Raw genomic sequence first — 24,076 nt, 5'->3', positions numbered from 1 at the left:
CCGGGCTGCGAGGGGGAGCTACGGCAGTGCCCGCAGCGGCTTAAGAGTGCTTCGGGCCGCACTGAGGGGATGGGTGCGGCACCTGTGGGGAGGCGGCAGGCCCCGAACAAGAGCACCTGGGGCCTCCCCGGCGGGACCGCTGGGCAGACCCTCTGTGGCCGGTACTGATGTAGGCCGCACTTCGAATGCTGTGTTCAGTTATGGGTCCCTCAGTACAAGAGCGATGCTGAGGTGCTGGAGTGGGTCAAGAAAAGGGCAACGAAGCTGGTGAACGGTCTGGAGCACAAGTCTAATGAGGAACGGCTGAAGGAGCTAGGGGGCGTTAGGCTGGAGAAGAGGAGGTTCAGGTCAAACCTTACTGCTGCCTACAACTACCTGACAGGAGGTTGTAGTGAGGTGGGGATCAGTCTCTTCTTCCAGGTGGCAAGTGGTATCATAAGAGGAAACTGCCTCAAGCTGCTCCAGGGGAGGTTTAGATTGGATATTAGGAAAAATTTCTTGAGAAGGTGATCAGGCATTGGAACAGGCTGCCTAGGGAAGTGCTGGAATCACTATCCCTGTGGGTGTTCAAAAACCCTGTAGATGAGAAACCAGCTCAGTGCTACGGTTTAGTGGTTGACTTTGCAGTCCTGGAGTAAAGCTTAGACTTGATCTTAAAGGTTTTTTCTCAATCTAGTTGATTCTGTGATTCTTTCTTCTCACACCAGGACCTTGCACACCTTACATGAGGACGGTGTCTCAGTCGGGTCACAGCTGAACCTGCAGGGCCATGCATGCAGAGCTGTAGGAGCCATGTTGCAGAGTGGTCTCTGGGAGGCCCAGCATGGGGCTTGGCCTCCCCGTGAGTATCAGAGCAGGTACCTCTGTGCTCACCCCTTAGGAGTGCAGCAGGCAGCAGGGAAGTTGCTGCAGTGTTGAATGGGGCTCTTACAGGCAATAATTGTTGGTGCCTTGTGTAGAATTTAAGTTTTTATTTTAATTATTTTTTTCCCAACACACACACAAAAATAAAAATATCCTGGTGGTTGCCAGAGGTGGACAATTTTAACTCTTTTTGAGAGCCTTTTCCCTTGAAGACAGTATTGAAGTTCCCTTGAACCCTGAAGACAGCAGTTAAATATTAATACTGTTCAGAAATCTGCTCTTGGCTTATTTTGACAGAAGTGTCTGACCTCTCTGAACTGTCCTCTGGGTTGTTTTGGGCATCATTAGCTGTGTATAAAGAAATTCCCCAAGTAAGATAAACACAGCTTAAAAATATAAAGCAATTACTGGTTAACAAGAAACAAGTTTTTAACAAGCTGCTGGATGACGTGTTAGTGTGATCCCCATCCTCTGACAAAACACCTGAAGTCTTGGCTAAACAAGCATCAAAAAAAGGGTGGGCATCCACTTGTACCTCAGTTTTAATAACTTGTAATTCATTGCATCTGTTCATGTGGGTGACACTGGCAACCAAAAGGGGTTTAATCACTTCAAGATCTTATGACTTTACACATTGATATTTTTCCTCTTGAATCCTTGTACAACTAATGGCCCTTGTCTCAACAACCCTATGTCTATTTGTAATTTTGCTTTTCTTGTCTTTCTACAGACACAGGTCTATCTCACAATTTAACAGTTCCCTCAGAAGTCTGAGCTAAAGTCATGCAGCAAACCTGGATCATCCAGTCTGGGCTTGCTCCTCGGCATGCAGGTAGCTGAGCTTCTCAAGGAAGAGGGGGTAGCACCAGAGCAGGGTGAGGGTCCACTTTTGGTGTCTCAGTATCTTCTGATCACAAGTGACATCATGGTATTAGGCTACTTTGTCATTTTACCTTCACCTTTGCCTAATGGGTAGCAGCCACCAGCAGGGTTGACTCTTCTTAGTGACAATGCTTATATCTACATCTCCTCTTCCCCTACTCCCATGGTTCTGTGAGGGTCTAATGCTGCTGTGTATTATGGTCTGGAGTGGTGGTGTTTTGCCAGTGCTATTCATAAGCATTTGACAGTTTTGTAAACAATAATTATCAGTTCAAGATATCAGGAGGGTTTTCTAGCAGTGAGAATCTGTTTCTTGCTTAAGCATATGCAAATCTAATTTTATGTATATAGGCTGCAGAGAATTATATGACATATTTAAAGAGGCAGAAATAGGTTTCCATGACGTTAAATACTTGCCCTTCAGTGACAGCAATATTTCTATTTGATATTCTAATATGTATGTTTGTCACATCTTCTTATGGGTATCAGTAATCCATTAAAAAAAAAAAATCAGTAGTTTGTAATGACAAATGATGACCTGTTCCATCCATTGAGTGGTTCTGAGTGAGTTATTTAATACTTGCAGCAAAGCGAATCTTTTTTCCCCCATAACAAACTTTTGCCAAAAGATAAGGTGTTGCAACCAAGAACTTACAGTGTATGCATCTTTTCCTGCTTGTCTTTCATGGAAGAGTCTGTGTGGCATTGTCATTAAAATAACCAGCACCACCTAAAATAACCCTACTGCCACAAAAATCTGTCATTTATTAATCAGCAAACTAAAAATAAATGAATAAAATAATTTATTTTTCTTCTCTGCTAATTTTAAAACAAATGTTCTCATTCCTCTTGCAAACAGGCAGTAATAGTGATTATAGTAACCTTTTTCTACTGTTTACTGCTTGTGTAAAGGAGTGCCTCTGCTATTGCCTCTGCTAATGCCTCTGGCATTTGTTAAGGTACTGTTACACTGCTTCAAATTTGGATGAGAGGCTAACAACTTCCTCTGAAATCTGAGATTTTTTGCTGGTTTTTTACACATATTTCAAAATGAGAACTATTAAAAATACCCAACGTACTTTTGATAATCTGTGTATTCACACTGTCCTCAAAGATTGGTACGAAGAGTTGAAGTAAAATGTCCTTTGTCCCAGACTTGCAAACAAAAGTACACATTTTTTAGTTACTGGGGACATACTACAATAGGAAGTGGTTTATTTTCTGTAACTTATCTGATAATAAAATCATTATTGAGTAATGACAGAACTGCAAGTTGCTATTAACCCAATATTTTAAATACCTAAATTATAAATACATAATTTATCATAGTTGTATAATAGTTTGTCTCCATTTACTTCTGCTGAACATCTAGCCACAAAAGATAATTGTTTTGCTGAACACCTGACCTGAAATTATGCTTGTTTTTCTCATTCTTTTCAGTTGAAGTTGTCTTAGCTGTGGACAGATTCCTTTTAGTGGAATATTTTTACAGAAAAAGCATCCATCCTCTTTGTTCCAGTTGCACCCTTATTCTACAAAGTCTTTGGGAGAGGCATATTCCCAGTGTAGACAGTGAAGTCTTTTCCAGAATCAGGCCCTGCTCCAGGTCTGGTATTGCATCATAGCAGTAACTGAAACTGGGATGAGGGCCCCTGTGAGGTTGTGCCTGTCCTCGAGCAGTTTGCAAATTGTGCTGCAGGGGTGTGAAGTGATACTGGGTGACACACGGCCCTGTGTATGTGGGCTGGAGCCATGTGTATCTGATAATTCGTGTTTTCGTTTTGACTCAGGAAACAAATACCAGGTGTGCCTAATGACCAACTGTTTGTGTATGCTGCTGGGTAGGAGCACACCTGGCGCCCTCGGGAAAGCTCCACACACCTCAGTCCCTTCCAGACCCATTCCACACAGGGAAGGAAGGTAATTTACTGGCTGCATTGAGCTGCAGCTCTGTCCCATCATCTTCGGGGAGCTCCTTCCCCCTGGGGATGCTTGTGGCTCATTTTCTGGAATGATGAGCTCATGCTAAGATGTAGAGTGCAAGTGTCTAATATTTCATAGGCTGCTTTGTCCTTGCTACATGGGCTTTAGTGACACAGCAGCCTATTCCTCGGTTGTGAAAAGGGGAGTTTAGTCTAAAAATGTCACGCTGGTATTAAGGAGTCACAGTCACTGTCTTCCTACTTGCTTTTTCAGAAGAAGCCTTTAGAATAACAATAAAACCCCAATATTTGATGTAAAGCTTTCCTTCTGATAGAATGCTCCTAGAAAAAACACGTATTTAACATTACAGCAAGGCGGCAAATGGTTTATCCCCTTAAAACGTTAGAAGGGGCAGGCCCAGAGTCCGCTGTAGCTCCCTAAAACGCCGATGAGAGGCACAAGGTGAACGCCCCCCAACCCAGCACGGGCGAGACCAGGACCGCCCCCGAGCGCCTTTTGAAAGTAACGAAACTTTCCAAACCTTCCAGCAGACGCGTTCTGGCGGCGCTGATTGGCGGAGCCCCCGCAGCACGTGATCGGCAGCCAATGGGGTGGTCGCGTCGGGTCAGTCGTCGGAGAGCGGCGGCTGTTGGTGTGGAGTGCTTTACTGTGGTGGGTTTGGTGGGAGAGCGAAGGCTTCGTTCGCTGGACGGTACGATGGTGGGGAGGCAGGAGGCAGGAGGCAATGCCCTGGCGGAGCGCCTGTGCCGCGGAGAGAGGAGAGGAGGGGAGGGTAGGGCTGTTTTGGTGCGGCGCAGCCCCTCGTGGTGTCCTTCGTTCTGCTGTGGTAACCGGGGCAGGGTCGGGGAGGCAAGGGGTAATGGAGCCGGGACCTGCCTCTCTGCGATTCCCGCTCCTTCCCGCACCTTTCCTTGCGAGCCTGAATCTCCGTTTGGAGTTGCTCTTGCGGCTGCTGGTGGGGAGGGAAAGAGAAGGGAGCGTGGGAGCCGTGGCCGATGTCTCAGCTCCTTCTCCGTCTTCGTGCTTCGAATGGGAATGGGCTGACCTCGGCTGGCAGGTGGAAGCATCAAGGTCAGGCGATTCAGGAGAGAAAACTTCGCAGAGGTTCCTTGAGATTCACTGGAAACTCGAAGAACTGGAGCTGGCTTGATATCTGAAAAGATGAGAGCTTTGCCGAATTAAGCCTTTTGGTAGAGAAGACCCTGAGAAGTTGGTAACTCTCTTCAGTGCTAGCTGTGGGATTCTGCAGTAATCCTGGCACTCTGGTGACCTCTTCCTTTTCTTTCTCTCTTGCTGTGATTTTCTTTTGTATTGCTTAAACAAAAGAAAATAGGCCCTTATTGTTACAGGAAGACTTTTGCAACGGGACTATTGTAAGAAAATACCATATTTATAGGATGGGAAGGCTACTTTTCAGGCTCAAAAAGGGGGGTTGTTTTGGTTTACAGTTAGGAAAAAATGGCTCATAGGAGCTTCATCATCTTTGTTATGGATAGTTCAGTAGCATGTACAGTATTGTTTTATTTTTGTATTATAATATGTATTTCTTTGACTCAGACCATGCGGCATTGCTACAGAGATAGGCCAACATTGTTCACCAAGCTAAAGTGTTCTTTTGTTAAAAAAATGTTTAGTATGTAGGATTGCCTTGAGTCCTTGATCCTGCTATGACTGAAACAGACTTTTAAGTTGAGGCTTCTCATGAATTTGGTGAACTCAAGCTCTAATTCCCAAATTGAATTAGGAGTAATTTTGTGATGGTTTTCTTAATGTTTTGGGGTTTTTTTTCCTCCTTAAGAATTTTGCAGTTCTGCTCTCACTTGTATGGAATTGCTTCCTGCAGCATTTATGATGAGGTGCTTTTCTCCTTGCAAAAGTTCATTCCCCACCCATAAACATTTCCACTTCCTGTATGATGTAGAGGTTTTGTAATGTCTGTGACCAGCACTTGTGCTGCTTGCATGCAGGAAGTCTGACCACTTGTCTCTTTTGGCTTTGTGTGTTTGAAAACAAGTAAGGTGCAACCACTTGTGCCTGCTTACAGGCTGTGACTTTGCTTGGTTTTCCCACATTTGCCAGCGTTTAACAAAACAGTGCTGCAAGCTCTTTCATTCCCCTTGCCCTCCCTCCTTTTATAGTGAGCCTGCACAATAGTTCCTAATTGGTTTAATTGCTCTCCAGATATTTTGCATTCTGTCCCCAAGCTGTTAAAAATTAAGGGGAGAAGGCAGCAGAGGGAAAAACAAAGTCAAAAAAGCTCTACCCTTTCTAGGCAGTTTAGAAGGATTTGAGTGGTGGTTTGGGATTTTTAAAACAAATTCAGGAATAGAAAAAAAAAGTTTTAATACTGTGCCTAAAATTTGGCTTTTTTCTTTTCAGTTTAAGTTTGTATCTTGCACCTTTGGTTAGTTTGAAAATCCCTGTGTTCTAAGATGTAGTGCAGGTGTACAGGGAACCTAATAGATCTTCCTTATGCATTACAGATAAAAAATGTGTGCCTGTGGCATTGTACAGTAGTGAAACCATATCTGCCATGTTGTGTCTTCTATGTAGAGTAAGTATAGGTCCACAAATACTTCCATGTATTTGCAGTTTAACTATTTTAAATTGTAAGTGCTATTTAGTAATGGTAACCATGAAACAGATTATTCTTAATGGCAACCATTCTCAGTAGGTCCATAATCTCATGTTTACGAAGACAGAAACAGAAGGGCACAGCATCTGTATGCTTCTGTGAAAGTTATCAAGGCTCTGTAGAACTCTTATAAATTTTACAGCACGGTTGGTGAAAGTTGTTTTGTATATGACTGTCTTTAAAAAATGTAAATTAATACATTTTTTTAGTTATTCCAAAGTGCAGTGTAAAAACACAAGTGAGAGCCAGATAGAAGCAGGTTCAAGATCTTGAGGCCAACAGGAGCTGTGCCTTTTCACTCTAAAGGGTTGTTGGAAAGCTTGTAGGAACAAGATGTCTTGCACTGTTTTGCCTGACTTTTTTTTGTGATTGTCAGAACATAGATCTGGGATTTATTCTAATACTTGTGTCAGAATAATTCCTCATTGGATACTGCTGAAATATATTGTAAATTATGTTACAAAGCCAGGCATGCTTTGTGTGGAATCTCTGTTCTTGAAGAAATACAGAAACTTCCTGTTGTGTGAGTGGTGAGAAATAACTATCTAAAGGAAGTTCTGTCTTGCTGTTCTCTGGAATTGTTTGACTACAGGAATGGATGCTGGTCCTTGGGTTCTTATTGCATCACTGCATCACTTTGTGTCTGACCCTTTGTCCCGATCCCTAATCTGTAAAAGAGAATTTTTTTTTCTTCACAAGTGTCCTACAAGGATTAGTATGTGTGTACACAGTGCCCTGAGCATAAGGACATGCTCATTAACATCAAAGACACTTGCAGTTCTCTTAAAAATAATAGAGTAGATGTGTCGTAAACTGTCCTAGGTCAAGAATGTTAATTGTGCTTGGTCGTGATTTTCTTGTTAATGGGCAAGGATATTATTTGGAAAAATCACTCCTCCTTACTTGCACTCCTTTTCTTCTCTTTTTTTTTTTTTTTTTTTTTTGCCAGCGGATATGTAAATACATACAAAGAGCAGCAGCCTTGGGACTTCTTGCTGGAAGTGTGTGAATCCATCACATGTGGGGGGTATTTGTTAGGAGGGAGATGTGGCTTTGTCTAATTAACAATATGTGTCAAGAAGCTGAACTATAAAAACTAAAGTTTAGTAACTGTTTCCCTCACCAGTTTGCCTTCTAAATAATAGTGTAATTTCTGTGAGAGTGTAGTTGATACTGAGCATTGAGGTGTGTGGACACAGTCCACTTAGCTGTAACAGCTGCTTACTCTTTGCGCAGTAGCTTTCTGAAAATCACCTAGGCTATGAAAAGGACTTGTGCTTTGCAGCATTGCTTGGTGTGTAAGAACTGGGCTTTAGATTGCCAGACTACTTTGAGTATTTGGTACTGTTGTCTGTTGTAGAGGCAAGAACTACTTACGTTTGTCTCGATAGAGTTGCTAGGTAGATGGCTGTTAATCGTGCTTAAACCAGGTGATTCTGTGGAGAGAAAACTCTCAATGGAGGTTATGACTAATTTTTTCAATCAAGTTCAGTGTGCAGTAGATGCACGTTTTCTTTACCTTTGTCATGCTGTTCAGAAAGTCTACTCCAGCATCTCCTGAGTATCGTAAATAAGAGCAGAAGGTGAGACTGTCATCTATATTATCATCAAAGGCTTTGGTTATTTTTATGCCCTCTTTATTCCATTAGGGTTGCCTCTAGGAAATGTTTTGCTCAGTAGTTCTGGAGATGAAACTTGGTAGAACAGCTCTGTTTCATCAGTCATTAGATTTCAGCTATACAATTTTCTGACAGCTGCTCTTGTCACAGATTGGTTGATTCCACCTTTATTTACTCTTCCTGATCTAGCTAGGTTTCTATTAAATCGGTAATATTTATGTGGAATCTTTGCCTCACCCAGGGTTGGACATTGGCAGGTTTTCTGGAGCATTAGGTTTGATGTTTCTCCATTGTAAAAACAAACTCGTATAAAATGATGTTTGCTAATGACCTGTTTATTAGAGTGCATCATGCACATCAGAGGGAACTTATTTAATTCTGGAGTCTAGATACTTGAGACTTCAAGCACGAGTGACCAACTTAAGGTTCTTGACTCCTCTGTCACTCTTTCATTTTTTGTTCCCATTTGGGACTATGTCCCATGACTGGGTTTATGCTGGCACAGGACAGCTGGATGGTCTGGATTGCTTGCTGGGTTGCTGATATGTCTGCATACCTAGTCCAGCCAGGTGGTATCCTACTAAAACCTCTGTAGAGCTTCTATTCTCATTTCCCTGTGGATTTCTGAAGCTACTTTCTCCCATGGCTCTCTGAGGTATCACAGTATATGGTGTCTCTCTGACATACATGGATTGTGATATTTCAGGCTTTTAAAGTTGGGTAGCTTTCCTATGTTGACCTACGGTGAAGTTTTCCTTGTGTCCAGCAGTTACATCCATAAAAAGTTTAGGTGTTCCTAGAAATGTTAACACAGGAAATTAGTATCTTGAGCACCTTATCTGTGTCTGAAGTTTCTTTTTAATTTCTTAAGTGTCTTTAGGGTTGCTGAAATCGACCTTAATTGCACTGTCTTTTGAGCTGAAGTTGTGCCTGAGGTGTCTTCTGTTTCACTTGTGTTCTGTGTGTGTGGGTGCGACTGCAGCCAAAGTTTGAGGTTTGGTGCTCTGTACTGTGTAGTCAGAGGGTGGGGAAGGTGCTCATTGCTGGGGATGTGATGTAAGCATGCGACAGCCTTATGAGAGCCAAGGAAAATGACCTGATTACTCAGAAATAAAATATTCTTTAACATTTATGGTGTATCTGGCAGAGCCCTGTAAAGGCTGGTCTTTAGTTTGGTCTCCAGGTGTGCAGTGATCTCCTGGGAGGAGGGGTGTGCTGCTCTGCAGCAAAAAATACTGAGGTAACTTACTGCATTAGCTCTTACGCTTGATTCTTTCATTTTCCAGGGGTTGAAAAATGAAACAGGAGTTTTAAACTTTGAGGACTCATAATGGAAGACTCAGAAGGACATAACTTCAGCTCAGTGGAAGAGGAAACCAGATACTGGAAAGAGTTGGCTATGAAATACAAGCAGTGGTAAGGCAGTGGCTTCATTCCTCTAAGGTGTTGGATAGGGTGCATAACTCAGCATGCAAAGATGGAGATAGCACCTGATAGAGGAGTATATTCAAGGTGGTTCAGCTATCTTGACTGGTAGCAGTAGCAAAGCTTCTGCATAAACTACAGCTGTCCAGAGTCCTTTATGCTTATTTGAGCAGTGACTCTGTGCTGTATGGCACTGCTGGTTTTGATCCCTGCTCTGGTTTAAGCTAGGACGGTGTACTGAAATTGTGCCTCTGACTGCAATCTGTGGGCAGCTGGGGTGAATGTAACTCACTGCAGAGCCTTGTTGGGAGTGGGTGATCTGGGCCATTGCAGAAAGAGAGGTGCTTGATTGACCTCTGTGGATCAATAATGGTTTGACAGCATGTAAATGGAGGAGGATCCCTGGCTGAGACTGGACATACTTTGCCCTTCTCTTTAGCTCATTATATTGCTTTAAATGCAGTAAAGGATGAAAAAAATACAAACTTTTTAGATACTGATCTTGGGTCCTTTCTTAGACCAGGTATTCAGACCTTTCAGTGCTGCTGGTTTGGCTTGCTGGAGGATTATTTCAATAGAACATACGAACATCTTTCCATCTTTCTCTCTTCTCACTTTTTATTGCTATATGCTTTGTTCATATTCTCAAATAATTGAATAACAGATTAAATAAACAGACAACAGTGGATAATGTACATGCTAAAGAGACTTCAAATGTCTTCAACACCTATAGTGTTTAAACAGACTTTGGGATTTTTCAAATTTTTTCTTTTTTCTTTTTTTTTTCTTTTTTATTTACCAGTTTGCTGTGGAGTGGCTTTCTATGCTTGATGGGAAAAACATTTGCCTATGGTCTTCTCTTCCTTTTGAATATGTGTTAGAGAAGGGCATAGAGCCTTCTGTGTTAAAGGGCATGATTAAATTTTTTTACCTTGAGTGTACAAGAGACTTTTTCCTGCTCATTATGATGGGTTCTGTCGCTGGAATTGCTCTCTAGTGCTGAGAATACACAGGAGGAATTGCGTGAATTCCAAGAAGGGAGTCGAGAGTATGAAGCTGAACTGGAGACCCAGCTGCAGCAAACAGAGTCCAGAAATAGAGACCTTCTGTCAGAAAACAATCGTCTGCGAATGGAACTGGAGTCAGTTAAGGTAAGAGTGGATGATTCGTACAGTATCTGTACACCCAAAGTGCAAAGGTGAGTTAGGCATGTGCAGATTCAGCTTGCCTTATCTGTTGTCTGCTTTGAGGATGCTGGATATCTCTGTAATGTTCCTGAACCCTTGTTGGCAGGTTGTGGTTATTTGTCAGGATATATTTTAGACAGGAGAAAGTTGTTTGCAGTAGAGTGGAGAGCAAGTATGAACATATCTGAGCTGCTATTCTGTTCCTTCTTCCATTTACTTAGTGATTTTGTTCATAGCTTTCTTGCTGTCTGCCTTGTGCAGACACAGATAATATTGCAGAACAATCAAGATGCAAACATTCCAGCTGTATTCTTGCATTACGTAAGACAAATGATTTGTTTTAAACCCTTTTGACATAGATCTGTGTTTATTAATTGGCATTCCAGATAAGCTGGGAAGCAGCAGCTGGTAGGTAATGCACAGGATTGAGAGGTATAAAATACTTTCAGTTCTGGTTTTCTTACTGTATCTGTTTATACTTGGGGAAGAATAATGTATCCTTTTTACACTTGGTTAACCTTCTATGGAACTAAGAACCAGCTGAAAAGCATTAACTTCCATAATTACAAAGCATAAGGGATATGAACTTACTGAGATGGAACTTCTTAACTGAGTGACTTACGAGATCATGAAGCTATCTAGAGTATGAAGAGTGATGAGTCTGCCTCATTTTGGTCTCATTAAAGATGCTGCTAGTCCCTTGTGCTGGTTGGCAGGTTTAGGAAATACTGGTAAGTTTAAGAAAACTTGAAAATGATTTGGCACTGAAATTGGTGTGTGCCTTTTTAAAGTTTGATCTTGTTGGCCTTTTACTTAAAGGTGTGGTATAATCTCCCAGGAAACAATATGCTGTATTTTGTAGGGCTAGGTCAATATATGTGGAAGCAGGGATTAATGTAATTGTATTTCTACTCAATTGGACGCAATAATGAGTTAATAGGAGTGAAGGTATTTGTAGAAGTGATTAATCACTTCAGTGATTCATCACTGAATTAATCCAGGTGTGCAATGCCTTCTGTCTAAATTGTTGTCCAAATTACTGTCTTAAGAAAATAATCTTCATTCCCAGCAGATGTCTTGTCCCTCTGGCACCAGCATAGTGATTCCTGCCCTCTACTCTTTGATAGCAAAAGCTCCAAGGCTTGTTTCATTGTGTACATGTTGCACTGATCTTTATTGGTCTTGAATTAGCTTGTTAGTGGTATTAAATGCTCTGCATGTTGTATGGAGTATTGGTTTACTGTTCCATGTAGCCACATAAATCCATGTAAGCTGGTGGGTTTGGGGTTGAAGACATAGGTTTGACAAAAATAAAACCCACAGTGCATTTGAGGAGGGTGTGGACTATTTTCTTGCTCCAAAGGAGTTAGGATGAGGGGAAATCATAATGAAGCAGCTGAAGCAGTTAAGAATGAAAATAGTAGGAAACATCGTAAACCCTCAAAAAGTGGAGGGTAAATATATTTTAGAAATTCTTAAAATATCCTTCAGAGTAGATTACTTTCAAACATACTCTGCTTGAAAAGAACTTCTTTAACAAGTGGCTATTCATGCAGCCTAAAAACTGCAGTAACAGCCTGCAGTGAAGAAACAGAGACACCATTGATGGCCAGATCAGCTGATAATTTATTACAATTGGCTAAAAACAAAGACTCAAACCTTGCAGTTCTGGTCTTTTATCTGAATCAACTCAAGAGCAAAGCATTAAGCTCACGAAGCTATTGAGCAGCTGTGTTAACTGAGCCCATCAAGGGTTGGTGTCTGCGTTTAGGTCAATGCTAGTGAACTTTGCCAGGCCCACACAGCTTGTGGCTTTGAGCTTCCAGCCTAGTTTGTGTACTTGCTTCATCCTTGGAAACCAGAGTTCACACCACCTGAAAATAAATGGAAATAATGCTTTGAAGCATTTGTTTAGAGAGTCCTGAAAACCTACTGAAAATAATCTGCCTCTTAGAGCTTGGAGGCTCTTCAGCATGTAACTATGCTTCAGAGATCTGGAATTATAGTAATGTCACCATGCTGTAATCAAATTAGAATGTCTTAATTCAGAAATAAGAATTCCTGCCTCCTCTTTGTTTATGTATTTAGTGTGCTAAAATAACTGTCTTCAAATTATCAGTCATGCTGGACTACATGGCATGGTTTTCAAATTCCAGTGCGTGGATTTGTTTTAAATGTCTTCAGCTATGTTATACTTAAATTCTGGATGGCAAAAGTGCCTCTGTAATGCTACTTTATACAGCAGTCTTGGAGTTTAAAAAAAAAATCTCTGGCTTGTTGAAGGGATCTGATAGCAAGGTGGTGGAATGTAAAGTGTTGCAGTAGACTGTGTGCTGTGAAGCTTTCCCTCTCGTGATGTGGAGCTAATTCCACATACAGCAGCAGTAGTGGGAGAGAGATATTTAATGGAGAAGCTTAAGCCTTCCTGCCTGCCTTTGTCTGTTGTAAATCTGCTCTTGTGTAGATGCTGTAAAGGAAGACAGTTTGATTTTAGGCTTACATCCAAAGCATGTTGCATAACTGTACTTGAAATGTTTTGTGATCTAGAGCACTATAGGCTAATAAAACCAGAGGGGCAGTGGAGAATCCTTCTGGTTCAGAGCAGTATGTAACAGTGCTACACCTGGATTTTTTTTTTTTTCTTGCTACTTAGGCTCTGAAGTACAGCTTGACTTTACTAGAATTGAAAAGAAGGGACTTCTCTTGCATCCTGCTTTGTGTGTTGTTGAAGCTTGTGGGGCTCAGAAATTATGCTGAGTCTTGCTGTCTAGGAAAGCAAAGAACAGTCATGTGCTGTGGAGGTCAGGAACTGCTCCCCAGCACCATTGTTTGTTAAGAAGTGACAGGAAGAGCACTTGTCTACTGACAGCCCAGAACTATGTGAGCAATTGGTTTTGTTGGCATTTTGGCATATATAAGGTGATGCTTCTCAAAAAAACATCATAGCATCAGCTTCTGCCTTTAAAGGGGCTCAGGCAATGCTACAGAATGAGCACATGCATTGCTAATGCTCTTTGATTTGCCTTTGATTAGGAAAAGATTGAAATTCAACATTCAGAAGGATACAGGCAAATCTCTGCACTGCAAGATGACTTGGCACAGACAAAAGCTATTAAAGATCAGCTTCAGAAATATATTCGAGAACTTGAGCAAGCAAATGATGACTTGGAAAGAGCAAAAAGGTGATTTAACTTCTGTGTTTTCTTTTTCCACCTTTGTTCTGTCCTGTGATCATGGTGACACTGAGCTGTTTGTAATGCTGTGCTCCTTGGCACTGCCATTCTCAACTCATCACTTAAGTGGTGATTGTGGTGAAGAGGATTGTGGCAGATGGCACTCCCCCCACTCCACACTTTCATATCTTACAAGCTAAAATCAAAATAATACTAAAAGCAAAAAACCTAAAATGCCATGTTATTCCCTTTGAGAGAGAAAGTTCGATGTGCTTGAAGGATCTGGTAGTGACATCTTATGCACTCTTTTTTAGAGCCACTATAATGTCTCTAGAGGATTTTGAGCAACGTTTAAACCAGGCTATTGAAAGAAATGCTTTTCTGGAGAGTGAGCTGGATGAGAAGGAAAACCTCCTGGAGTCTGTGCAGCGCCTGAAAGATGAAGCTAGAGGTTAGACAGAAATTGCTTGTATCTTTGTCTTTCTCCCCTTCTGGCTTGCAGCTGTTAAGTCCTCTTTCTATGTCTTAGAGCTTGGCTTTTAAGTTTACATCTTTTAAAGCTACTTGAAATGTAGAAACAAATGAGAGAGCTTCAAGATTTCCCCCCCCCCCTTCAACTCCTGTAACCTTGTTTCAGAGCAGCTCACAGAAGCAAAAGTCTGTTCCAGCCTTCTCCTAATCTGTGGTGATGCTTCAGGGCTGTGGGAGGTTAAGAAGAGCCAGTACAGCTGGGGCATGTGCTAGTCTGGCTTCCTGTAACCTATGAAGGTCAGCTTTAATTACCATTAACCTCATTGTTTCCTGGCCTGTGAACAAATGGAATTAATGAAACACTAATGGGGCAGTAAAACAGGAGGGCTGTGACTGACTTCTAGTTATCTCTGAAATAGCCCCATGTGCTAGTTGCCTGATACCGATAACTAAGGCTGGCTGAGAAGAGAGACCATGGAGCTGGAAAACCACTTTCTGGTTTCAGATCTGCTCAGATTCTGTGCCCTTGAGTGGCTTCTGTAAGCTATAGCCAGACTTAGGGACAGAAGTGATAATGGTGTGGTTTCCATCTGTCTTCAGCTCAGATTTCCTTCATGCGGAAACCAGGGTAGAAGAGAAAAGGATACAATAGGTAGGATCTCAACCTGGCAGGGAGCTGGAATGTAGCCAAGGTGTGCCAGGTTGTCTAGCCTCAGTCTTGATGTGCCTCTGCTTACCACCCTGTAACTTTTGGAAGGGAGTTAATTCCCTGCCTTAGAGGGATACTACAAAAACATCTTGAGTCACAATCCCAGAAAATCCTTTAGTGATCATCTGGATTTTGGACATATGCCTAGAGTAGTCTTTACAGGGAAAAGTGATTTCACCTCCACAAGGGGGGATAATCTTTTGAGCAAAACATTCTCACTTGTTTTTATCTTGGTGGATACATACTCCAAAAGCTTGCTTTGTGTTGCTTCCTTTGTAGATCTACGTCAAGAGCTTGCAGTGCAGCAGAAACAAGAGAAACCCAAAACACCGATGCAAACTACCCTGGAAACAGAAAGAACAGACACTGCAGTTCAAGCGTCCTTATCTGTGCCTTCAACTTCTTCAGTGCACCGGGCACCCAGCATCAACATACCCACCACCCCTATGACATTTAGGAGAGGTGACTGACAGGGAATCAGCACACAATTACTATTTGCTTCTCTTGTTTTTACTATAGTTTCTGGCTAAAGGGGGAATGAGCAGAGTTGAGTGTTTCTGTAAAATATACCTCAATGCAGTCACCACGGTCTTATTTTCATAGACTGTGATTTTTTGGGTTTATTCATAAGCTGTTCATTTCCACTTGACTTCAACTGTCCAGTAGTAATAATTGTGAGGGACAATATGACCTGTTGGGAATTAACTGTTATTTCCCAACTGTCCCAGAGATGCTGGGCTAACTTTGGAGAAAGATTTAAAAAACTTGAGTGTGATGTTTAATGTCATGCACATGTTACTTGAATTGGCTTCTCTGTGAGAGTAGATGCTGCTTTGGGAGAGGTGGTTTGTTTTTTTTTTTTGACTCTGGAACAGCAGGACAGTGACAAGTTATCCTAGTTGTCTGTACTCTATCTCTTGTTTCATGTCAATATCAGTTGCATATTTTTTGTAAGCACTGATTGTTTCATTGTTTCAAACCTCTAACACTAACTCTCCCATCTTTTTACTTAAGAAGCTGGAAATTTGTGTAACACTGTTTATGTCTCTAGGAGGTTGTACTGTTGCATTCCGATGATTTGATGATACAGCTTTGAGCACTAACAAAGCTTAATTGTGGGCTTCAGTATGCTTAACCTAAAATTGTGGTTTGTGTGGAGGAATTAATGCTTCTGTAAAAGTGAGAGGATTTGGATATTTGTAGCAATATGAGAGATGATGTTCCTCTCTGAGGACATATTTCTCTGGTCCCACTGCAGCAACAGAGGTGCAAAGTAGCCTGTAAAACAGATCTCTAGAAACCTAAGACACAGCATGTCTAGAAACTTTAGCTTAGGACAGTGTAACTTGAGCAGTCTCAGAGGGACAGTGCTTCATATTCCTAATGGATATGAAAGATCTAGAGGTGAGATACAAAAGGTGAAGATAATTGTTTTCTCTGCTGTATATGTCAGGTGTCTTCTGACTTCCAGTGTCAAAGGTTTGGGGTGGTGTGGTTGGTTTTTTGTTTTTTTTTTTTTTTTTTTTTTATTTGTTTGGTTGTTTTTTTTGTGTGTGTGTATTGGTTTGTTTGTTTTAATCCTCCTCTAACCTGCCCTGCAGGTCTCGAGGACAGTTTTGGTGCAACCCCTCTCACACCTGCTGCAAGAATATCTGCACTTAACATTGTGGGGGACTTGCTACGAAAAGTGGGGGTAAGTGCTTGCCTGCTAGCCAGTGCTCTTGGAAAGGGAGAGCTGTCTGAAACTGTAGCCAGCACTATGTGTGCTGCTGCTCAGGAGAGACTGGAAAGAGTATCTTGTCTCAAGGTTAGCTAAGCCTGGCCTTGAAATTTGGTTTGGACTTCCTGTGTTTCTGACCAACCCCCAAAGATGGACCCTGCTCTGTTTTTGTAAGGTCTTATCACCATGTGGATAAGATCTTCCTCTACAAATTTCTGAAAGCACATGTGCAGAAAGACTAAATCGGCATGAGCAAGTAGAAGGGCTTCTTTCCCATGAAAAGTAGAAAAGAAAGTAGGAGGGTGCCTGCTGTCCAGAGGGCTTCTGATGTTTTCCTTGAAAGTCCAGTAGTCTTTTGAGCAAGGCCTAAGGTCTTGTTAAGCTGTTGTTTGACATTAAGCTAGTGCTGATGCTGGAAAAAAATATCCATTGCCTTCCTTCTGTTTTCTCCCTTATCCCTCAGTGCTGTGTTGGCATAAGCATTTGTATGACTTTTTGATGGGCTAAGCTGCAGAACTGGTACAGCTGAAGAGTAACCCAGCAACAAGGCTGGAGTTGTCTAGGGTGGGAGTGTGTCATGCAGAACAGTTTATCTGTGGCTCAGTTCCCTCTGCTGTACCACCTAGTATGTACCCTAATGTGTCTAGGAAAGGAGATAGCTCAAACATTTAGTAATCTCAAAGTGATGCCTTTAAGAAAGGTGTCAAAATCTCCCTGAGGAAGCTGAAGACTTTATGTTCCTGCTGGTGAGCAGCATCAACTCCTTAACCTCCCCTACAGAAACAGATTCAGCTTTAGAGATATGACTGGCTTCATCTCTTCAGAAATTCAGCCCTCATGTAGCACTGGAGTCTAGCAAGTTCCTCTACTAGACAACTCATTCTAAAAGAAACAAATGAAACCAAACCCACAGAAATCTCAAACACTGTTAATGCCATTTTGGTGTGCCACAATGTCATCTTGTGAAAGAGAACGTGATATCTGACACTTGACTCAACTGTGTTTACATTAGGCTTTGGAGTCCAAACTTGCATCTTGCCGAAACTTTGTGTATGACCAGTCTCCAAACAGAACCACAGTGTCCATGTACATGAACAGAGATGTCCTTGAAACACGCTTGAGTCCTCATCAGCCTCTGTGTGATACAGGGTGAGTGCTGCTTTCTGCTGTTGTGTCTTATTGAGAAGTGTTGCTGTTAAAACTTAGTGACTGGTACTATTTTATTTTGTATTGAATCTTTATTATGGTAGGGACAGATTTGTTTTCAACATACATGAAACTTAGTTATTCAGGATTATGATTTGAATGTTTCAGATCAGCTTTGAATTTGGAATCACTAGCTGCTGCAATTTGAAGACTAGTTGGAATCAAGTTTTGGAAACAAAATTCCAAAACCAAAAAATTTGGCAACGAAAAATGTATCGGAGCAAATGTGATACGTGTATTTTATTATAAACCCATTAATAAGTGGGGTGAAGTACAATGGAGGAGCTCTTGCTTATCGGCTTAATTTGTTTTATGCTTTATATTCTTGTACAAGTGATAGCATAGGAACATCATGGCATGTAGGGACTTCCCTTATCACAGTTAAGATTCTCATTTATGGGAGAACTGGTAAAGAAGGCAAATAATGGGTTCATTCAATCAGAATGCTTTACTGTTGCTAAGACGCATTTCCAAGGAGCACCTGACAGGAACTTACCTGACTCAACTTTCATATTTGTGTGAACACTTGAACTGGTTGGGTGGTTGTTGTGTGCTTGTGTTTGGGTTTGTTCCCCCCCCCCCCTTTTTTTTTCTTTTTTAAAACCACATGAAGAAGCATCCACAAGGGTATTGCAAGTTGCAGTTCAGTGCCTGCTTAAACCCTGCTAGTCCTGTACCTCAGATTCTTTAGATTCTCTGTAAATTAAGTGTCTATACTACAGCTTGTTCCAGACTTAATTATTCAGCTAAGACCCTTGCACTGGGAATACTGGTTTGTCCTGTTACCAGTACCCAAATTTGGTGTATGGAAGGGCATTCTACATTGTGCATGCTATCCCAGCCTGGGGAAAAACCTCATGAAATCTCAGTTTCATGAAACCTCATGAAATTTCAATGAAACCTCATGAAAGCCTCAAATATTGTACTTTATGTATTCTTGCAGCTGATTATATACCTACCACTGTAATGCTAGAACTGAAATTCCAACACCTGTAAAAGATAACTTCTCATTACTTGAAGGGAACTGGAGCCTTGTGTTAGAGTGGAAACTCATCCTAGTTAAGTAATGGGCTCAGTGCTCAGAGTGGTATTAGTTTATCTGTTCATTTCTCAAGCTGAGTAGGGTACTCTGGAAGTGACCGGTTGTCTTCAGATGGTGACACTGAACAAGAAATGCACCGACTTCTCTTTTGTATTTGCAGGTTAGTGAAACGCCTGGAGTTTGGAACACGGCCTCCGAATATGCCAGGAACAATGAGCCATCCTTCACCAAGTGTTGTCAAGATGCTGCTGTGAAAAGCCTGTCTGACTTTAGAAAAGGATTAAAAATAATACATATTCTAAACTTTACTTTAAAAGAGAATATCAATGAGCAATTGTGCAGCAGTTTCGGTGTAGAGGAGAACTGAACAAGAAGCTGCAATTGGCAGTGGCCTCCTGTGGCCTTGCCCAGTCTGACCTCTCGCCTGAGCTCTGTGGGTGGTGTGACAAAGCAATGCTACCTAGCAGTGCAGGACTTAGAATTGCTTCCTACATAAGTCACTGTAAATAGCTCCATGAAAGTTTCTTCTTTTGACACTACCAGTCAAAGCCATTGTTGCTCTACCTAAAACAGAGACTGTATTCCCTGTGCAGCTCTTCAGGCTTTGGATTTTGATGTTAATACAGCACCATGGGGTTCTGGTTTTAATTCTGGTTGTGCTGGTTTTCTATCATGCTTGTGTGCTGCAGTCACCCTGATTAGAAGAGTGTGTTTCTGTGGAGAAAGGTGTATTTCTGTGGGGAAGCTGCTCAGCTTTTTGTGGGATGTTTGCAGGTCAGAATCTTGTTACACAAAAACCTACCTCTGTAGTGGTTAAGATGGTTTGGTAAGCAATGATTTGCCATTGAGAACAGACCATGGCTAAAGGTGAGGGATGCCTAGCGCTTAGTAGTACTTGGGAGGTACTAGAACTAACAGTGAGGTAGGAGACTTTGAACTGGCTTAGCATATAGACACCTTTTTTTGCCGTATTTTGGCCGCTGAAGCCTGGCTGTGTAGGAAGCAAAAGATCTGATTATGTTGCTAGATCTAACATTTTAATAAGTGGGTTTTACTGCTTTCTAAAGCTCTCTTTATTAATGTGCCTTGGGTATTAGTTATTTTTTCTTGTTTTATTTTTTCTATGAGAATATATGTTTCAGCTGTTATAATTAGAAGCATTTTGTGTTTTGTTTTTTTTTTTTTTTTTAACCTGAGAAGTCCTTCATGTTAGACAAATGTATGTGAGTAGAAAACTATTTTTTCCCCCTATAGAATATTATTGAATTTCCATTTGTTTTTTAAATGGAGTAGGTTCACTCACAGTATTAATGTACCTTAGGGAAGCCTGTACTTGCAAAGCTAATCACGATTAAACAGTTTTTATAGGTTTTTTGCTGGGGGATGTGGGTGGGAAGAGCTTATTTGAATGCATAAATGGGTTGGGTTTGGTTTAATTTGTTTTGTAGCTTTGTTTGGTTTGTTGTTTTTAGTGGGTGGTCTTTGGTTTGCGGGGTTTTTTTTTTGGGTTGTATTTTTTTTGTGGTGTGTTTTTTTGTTGGTTTTTTTTGGGGGGGTGTTTTTTTTGTTTGGGGTTTTTTTATTTTTTTATAAAATGCTGTGAAAACAGTCACTGATGCATCTGTTTCTCTGAAGAGGAAATAAACACAGATGATTCCCATTATTCAGAGCATATACAGAGTTGGCTTAACTTTGGGTGCTGTTGCAGATGGAGGAATGATTCTTAGAAGCAGAAAAATGTTTACTTATATAAACCATTGACTCAAAGTTTTTTAGTAAATGCAACAGGGATTTAACAAGATTCAGTGGTGATGTGCACTTGATTATTTACTGCATAGAGGACAGGGTCAGGCAAAACTGTCAGGCAGACCCTTCTGTTGGGTCATGAGATTCAGAAAGGACCCCCTTGCTTTCTAAACTCCTTCCAGAGAGGCATCAAGGTGTGGCTAGATTCAGACTTAGTCTCAGACTTGGTCAGCAGTTTATATTTAAAGGATTATATATGTGCAATCAGTCGTTTATATCATGTAGCTAGGATTGCAGAGGTTAGCACACTATTAATCACTGAGGATCTGTTGCAGCAGGAAATCTCTTAGCCTTGAGGAGTATTGTTGAGAGGTGGCCCTACTCAGAGGATATCCTGGTTTGCAAGCTGCTGCTGTGCAGGAGAGCTCAATGGGCTCTGGGCAGTCCAGTATTTATGGAGTAAGACAGTTGAGTCATGGTTGTGTTTGCATATCTACTGCAGAAACCTGGCTTGAGTTGGACCTTGACCAGGATTATATTTGGGGGTAGGGGGGGTTCAGATTGTTCAGATTAGGCCTTTGGCTATTGTGTTGCTACCCATCCCCCAACAATTAAGCCAGATGCCTTAATCATTACCCAGACCCATCCATTACCACCACCACTGGTGATATTATCACTTGAGCAGAGTTGGGAAATAAAGGTCAGATTGGGGAAGGGGGGAGAAGCACAGCACCATGCTCCACTCTCTGACTATAGTCAATTTATCTTGCCCTCACAGAATGGTGGTACAGTTGCCTCTTGCCTCTGCCATAAGTAGTGTATTGGTAATTTGGGCACTTACAGATTCATGGTAAGTATACAGTGAAGCACTGCTATTTGTTTTGTGTTAATTTGTGTGTTTGGGGTGATTAAAGTTGGATTATTTGTTTTATCTTAAGCCAAACCTTTATATGCAATATAAGTAATAGACACATTAGAGTTAATAAAATCACAGCTGGGTGAAGTATGAAATTAAAAATTTCTGTCGCTGTCAGTGGCCATCCAAGAGAAGTTTTCTGTTCTCTATCCTTCTTCACTCTTTCCAAGGTATAGACATCTATTCTGTATCACAATGAACAGTGATTAGAGTTTTGTGTCCCTTGTTTCAGATGCACTCTGGCAGTTGACACAGGTCATTGTGTTGTAATAGTTTCTTCACCAATATAAGATTCATTCCCATGGAGGTAGGCAATAAATCATGACTCATTATATAATTAGATTGTAACAATTGATAAGGCATAACAAGAGCTAAATAATTAAAAGTGGCATCCCATAATTTTAATAAAGTTCTGACCCCCCCCAGACCAGGTTGCTCAAACCCCCATCTAACTTGGCCTTAAAGGATACCAGGAACAGGACAGTCACAGCTGCTCTGGGCAATGTGTTCCAGTGTCTTTTCAACCTCAATGCCTTTCTAAGAGGGAGGAAGGGAGACAGAAGTTGAAATGCTCTCCTTTTCACTGTTACCTTGTTTCTCAGAATGCTTCAGTTAGACTCCAGATACTGCTAGTAGACTGAATCATGACTCCAGGAATGTCTAAGGCTAATGTGCTCCTCCTTATTTCATTCCTTCACTCAAGATCCTGTTCATGGGTTTTTAAACCTGTTTACTTTTAATGTAGTTTGTCCCCTGTTTCATGGATCTTACTTTGTAATCGCCTCTCCGGGGCTTCAGGTTTTGTTTTTCAGCTGGTGTATCATCACAGCCTATTTCATGACTGCAGTTAACAATGCTGTGCATTAATTCTGTCCATGTAGAGAGTGCCTTAGGAATGTTATTGTCTTGGTCTTCAGTGTCTCTTTTAATTTCACCCTATTTTGCAGTTAGAGTTTAAGAATTGCTGGGACTCCTCTAATCAATAGTGTTAACATTGCAAAATCTACTGTAGCAGTTAGTGGTACATTATGGGGTCCTTGTTTGTGCATGGCTCATATGCAAATAGCTTTTGTGACAGCTGTAGAGAGCTTGCTTAGAGATTTAATGGGGATTAGGGAGGGTTCACCTTGCTCCATAACATCTATTGCTCCGTAACATCTATTCCTCCATCCCACGAAGCTATTGTTCATTCTCCATCTTCTGTGTGGCTCCTAATGACCTCTACCTGCTTTTCAATGACTTCTTATTTATGCCAATTGTCATGAGCCCATTCCTCTGAGAATGTGGATTCACTCAGTTTCACTCCATGCCTCAATAAATAATGGGTCATGCTACCTGCCATCCTTTTGGCTATGCCAGGAGCAGAATAAAGCTTATTTTGAATACTAGCTGCTGATGAGTGTTGAAGGTTTTTTTGCAAGTTGTCGCTGTGGTTTATGTCCAGGTTTTTGCTACCAGTTTCTCATCTGTTTCTGATCAGTGAAGCTGAAGGAGACATTGTTTTGCTGACCCATATGCAAAGATTCTTCTACATCTCTCTTCTTGTAGTTTTCTACACTAAAGAATGCAAATATTGAAATAGCTGAAGATGCTTCTGGGATTTACAGTGCTTAGTATTGGCACTGTGCTCTCTTAAAATCTTGAACCCTGGCTGCTTTAGTGTGATTTTTGTCCTGTCCTCTCACACAGGGAGTTGACACTTTTCTTACACAAGGACAGTTGTGCTGACATATAGACTACAGCTCAGTGAACTGTGTAGCCTGGATGGATGAGTCAAGACAAGTTTCATTTCCCTTATCTTGCCAGAATTTGCCTGCTCAGCAAGCAAGCTGGCTTGTGCTCAGACTGAGACACAACCTTGAGATAAGGTAGAATGTTGGAAAAGTGTGGCTGTGTATTACACAGTATAGCATTACGTATTTTACAGGTATATTATTAATGTGACTACAGCTATAATCAGATAGCCTAGAGGTGGATACACTATTGAGAATTGTCAAAATAATTTAGTCCAGGAAAATCACTTCTCTGATGTTACAGAGAGGACTTTTTGAGGAAGAGGGAGGAACTTTTGGCCACTTGCAGAAGGGTGCTTTCTGAGGTGTTACTTAAAGAAACCAACTACCTTTGTCACAAGCTTTGCAGAATAAGGATCAGTTTGTTGGTTCTGCTCCTAGCATTGGTGCTTAAATAAATACATGAACTCTGTCTTCCTTGTTTTCCTTGTTCCTGCACATGCAGGATCATAAGCTGTGTGTTTAAAAGCCACCTCTTGAGCATATTTACAGATCTGGGCTGCATGGCTGATCAAGCAATGGAAAGGTGTTATCTGCTAGCTCCTATCCCCTTTCCTCTGCAGCTTGTCATCTAGTCGATTAAACTCTTCCTTTTTCATGAGCAGAGAGAATTCTTTAGGTTCTTATTCTGCTGGATAAATGGTGCCTAGTCTGAATCTCCAGTTCATGATCTCTGTGCCTTCTGGAACGATGCTTAGTTTAGAAGACGATTGCATTAGTTGTCAAGGTGGATTTTTTTTGCAT

General features: G+C 41.3%; 1 protein-coding gene across 3 annotated transcripts; it reads left to right on the top strand.

Moving 5' to 3' along the window:
* The first annotated feature begins 1,592 nt into the window (after positions 1 to 1,592).
* NDE1 (nudE neurodevelopment protein 1) lies at positions 1,593 to 21,468 on the top strand. Of its 3 annotated transcripts, XM_080618024.1 has the most exons (11): positions 1,593 to 1,696; positions 3,537 to 3,666; positions 4,218 to 4,381; positions 9,231 to 9,360; positions 10,367 to 10,520; positions 13,590 to 13,738; positions 14,044 to 14,180; positions 15,189 to 15,371; positions 16,511 to 16,602; positions 17,642 to 17,778; positions 19,038 to 21,468. In XM_080618024.1, exons 4-11 carry the CDS (start codon positions 9,275 to 9,277, stop codon positions 19,129 to 19,131), a joined length of 1,032 nt encoding a protein of 343 aa, XP_080474150.1. In that variant the 5' UTR covers positions 1,593 to 1,696; positions 3,537 to 3,666; positions 4,218 to 4,381; positions 9,231 to 9,274; the 3' UTR covers positions 19,132 to 21,468. The 3 variants fall into 3 exon arrangements, with proteins under 3 accessions (XP_080474150.1, XP_080474151.1, XP_080474152.1); XM_080618025.1 differs by lacking the exons at positions 1,593 to 1,696; positions 3,537 to 3,666 and having other exon boundaries at positions 4,328 to 4,341; XM_080618026.1 differs by lacking the exons at positions 1,593 to 1,696; positions 3,537 to 3,666; positions 4,218 to 4,381 and adding an exon at positions 4,976 to 5,063.
* Positions 21,469 to 24,076: the final 2,608 nt, after the last annotated feature.

The sequence above is a fragment of the Psittacula echo genome, assembly GCF_963264785.1.
Source record: "Psittacula echo genome assembly, chromosome: 5".
Lineage (NCBI taxonomy): Eukaryota > Metazoa > Chordata > Aves > Psittaciformes > Psittacidae > Psittacula > Psittacula echo.
Note: the sequence above shows the minus strand (reverse complement) of the source record. Positions and strands in the feature narration are given on the sequence as shown.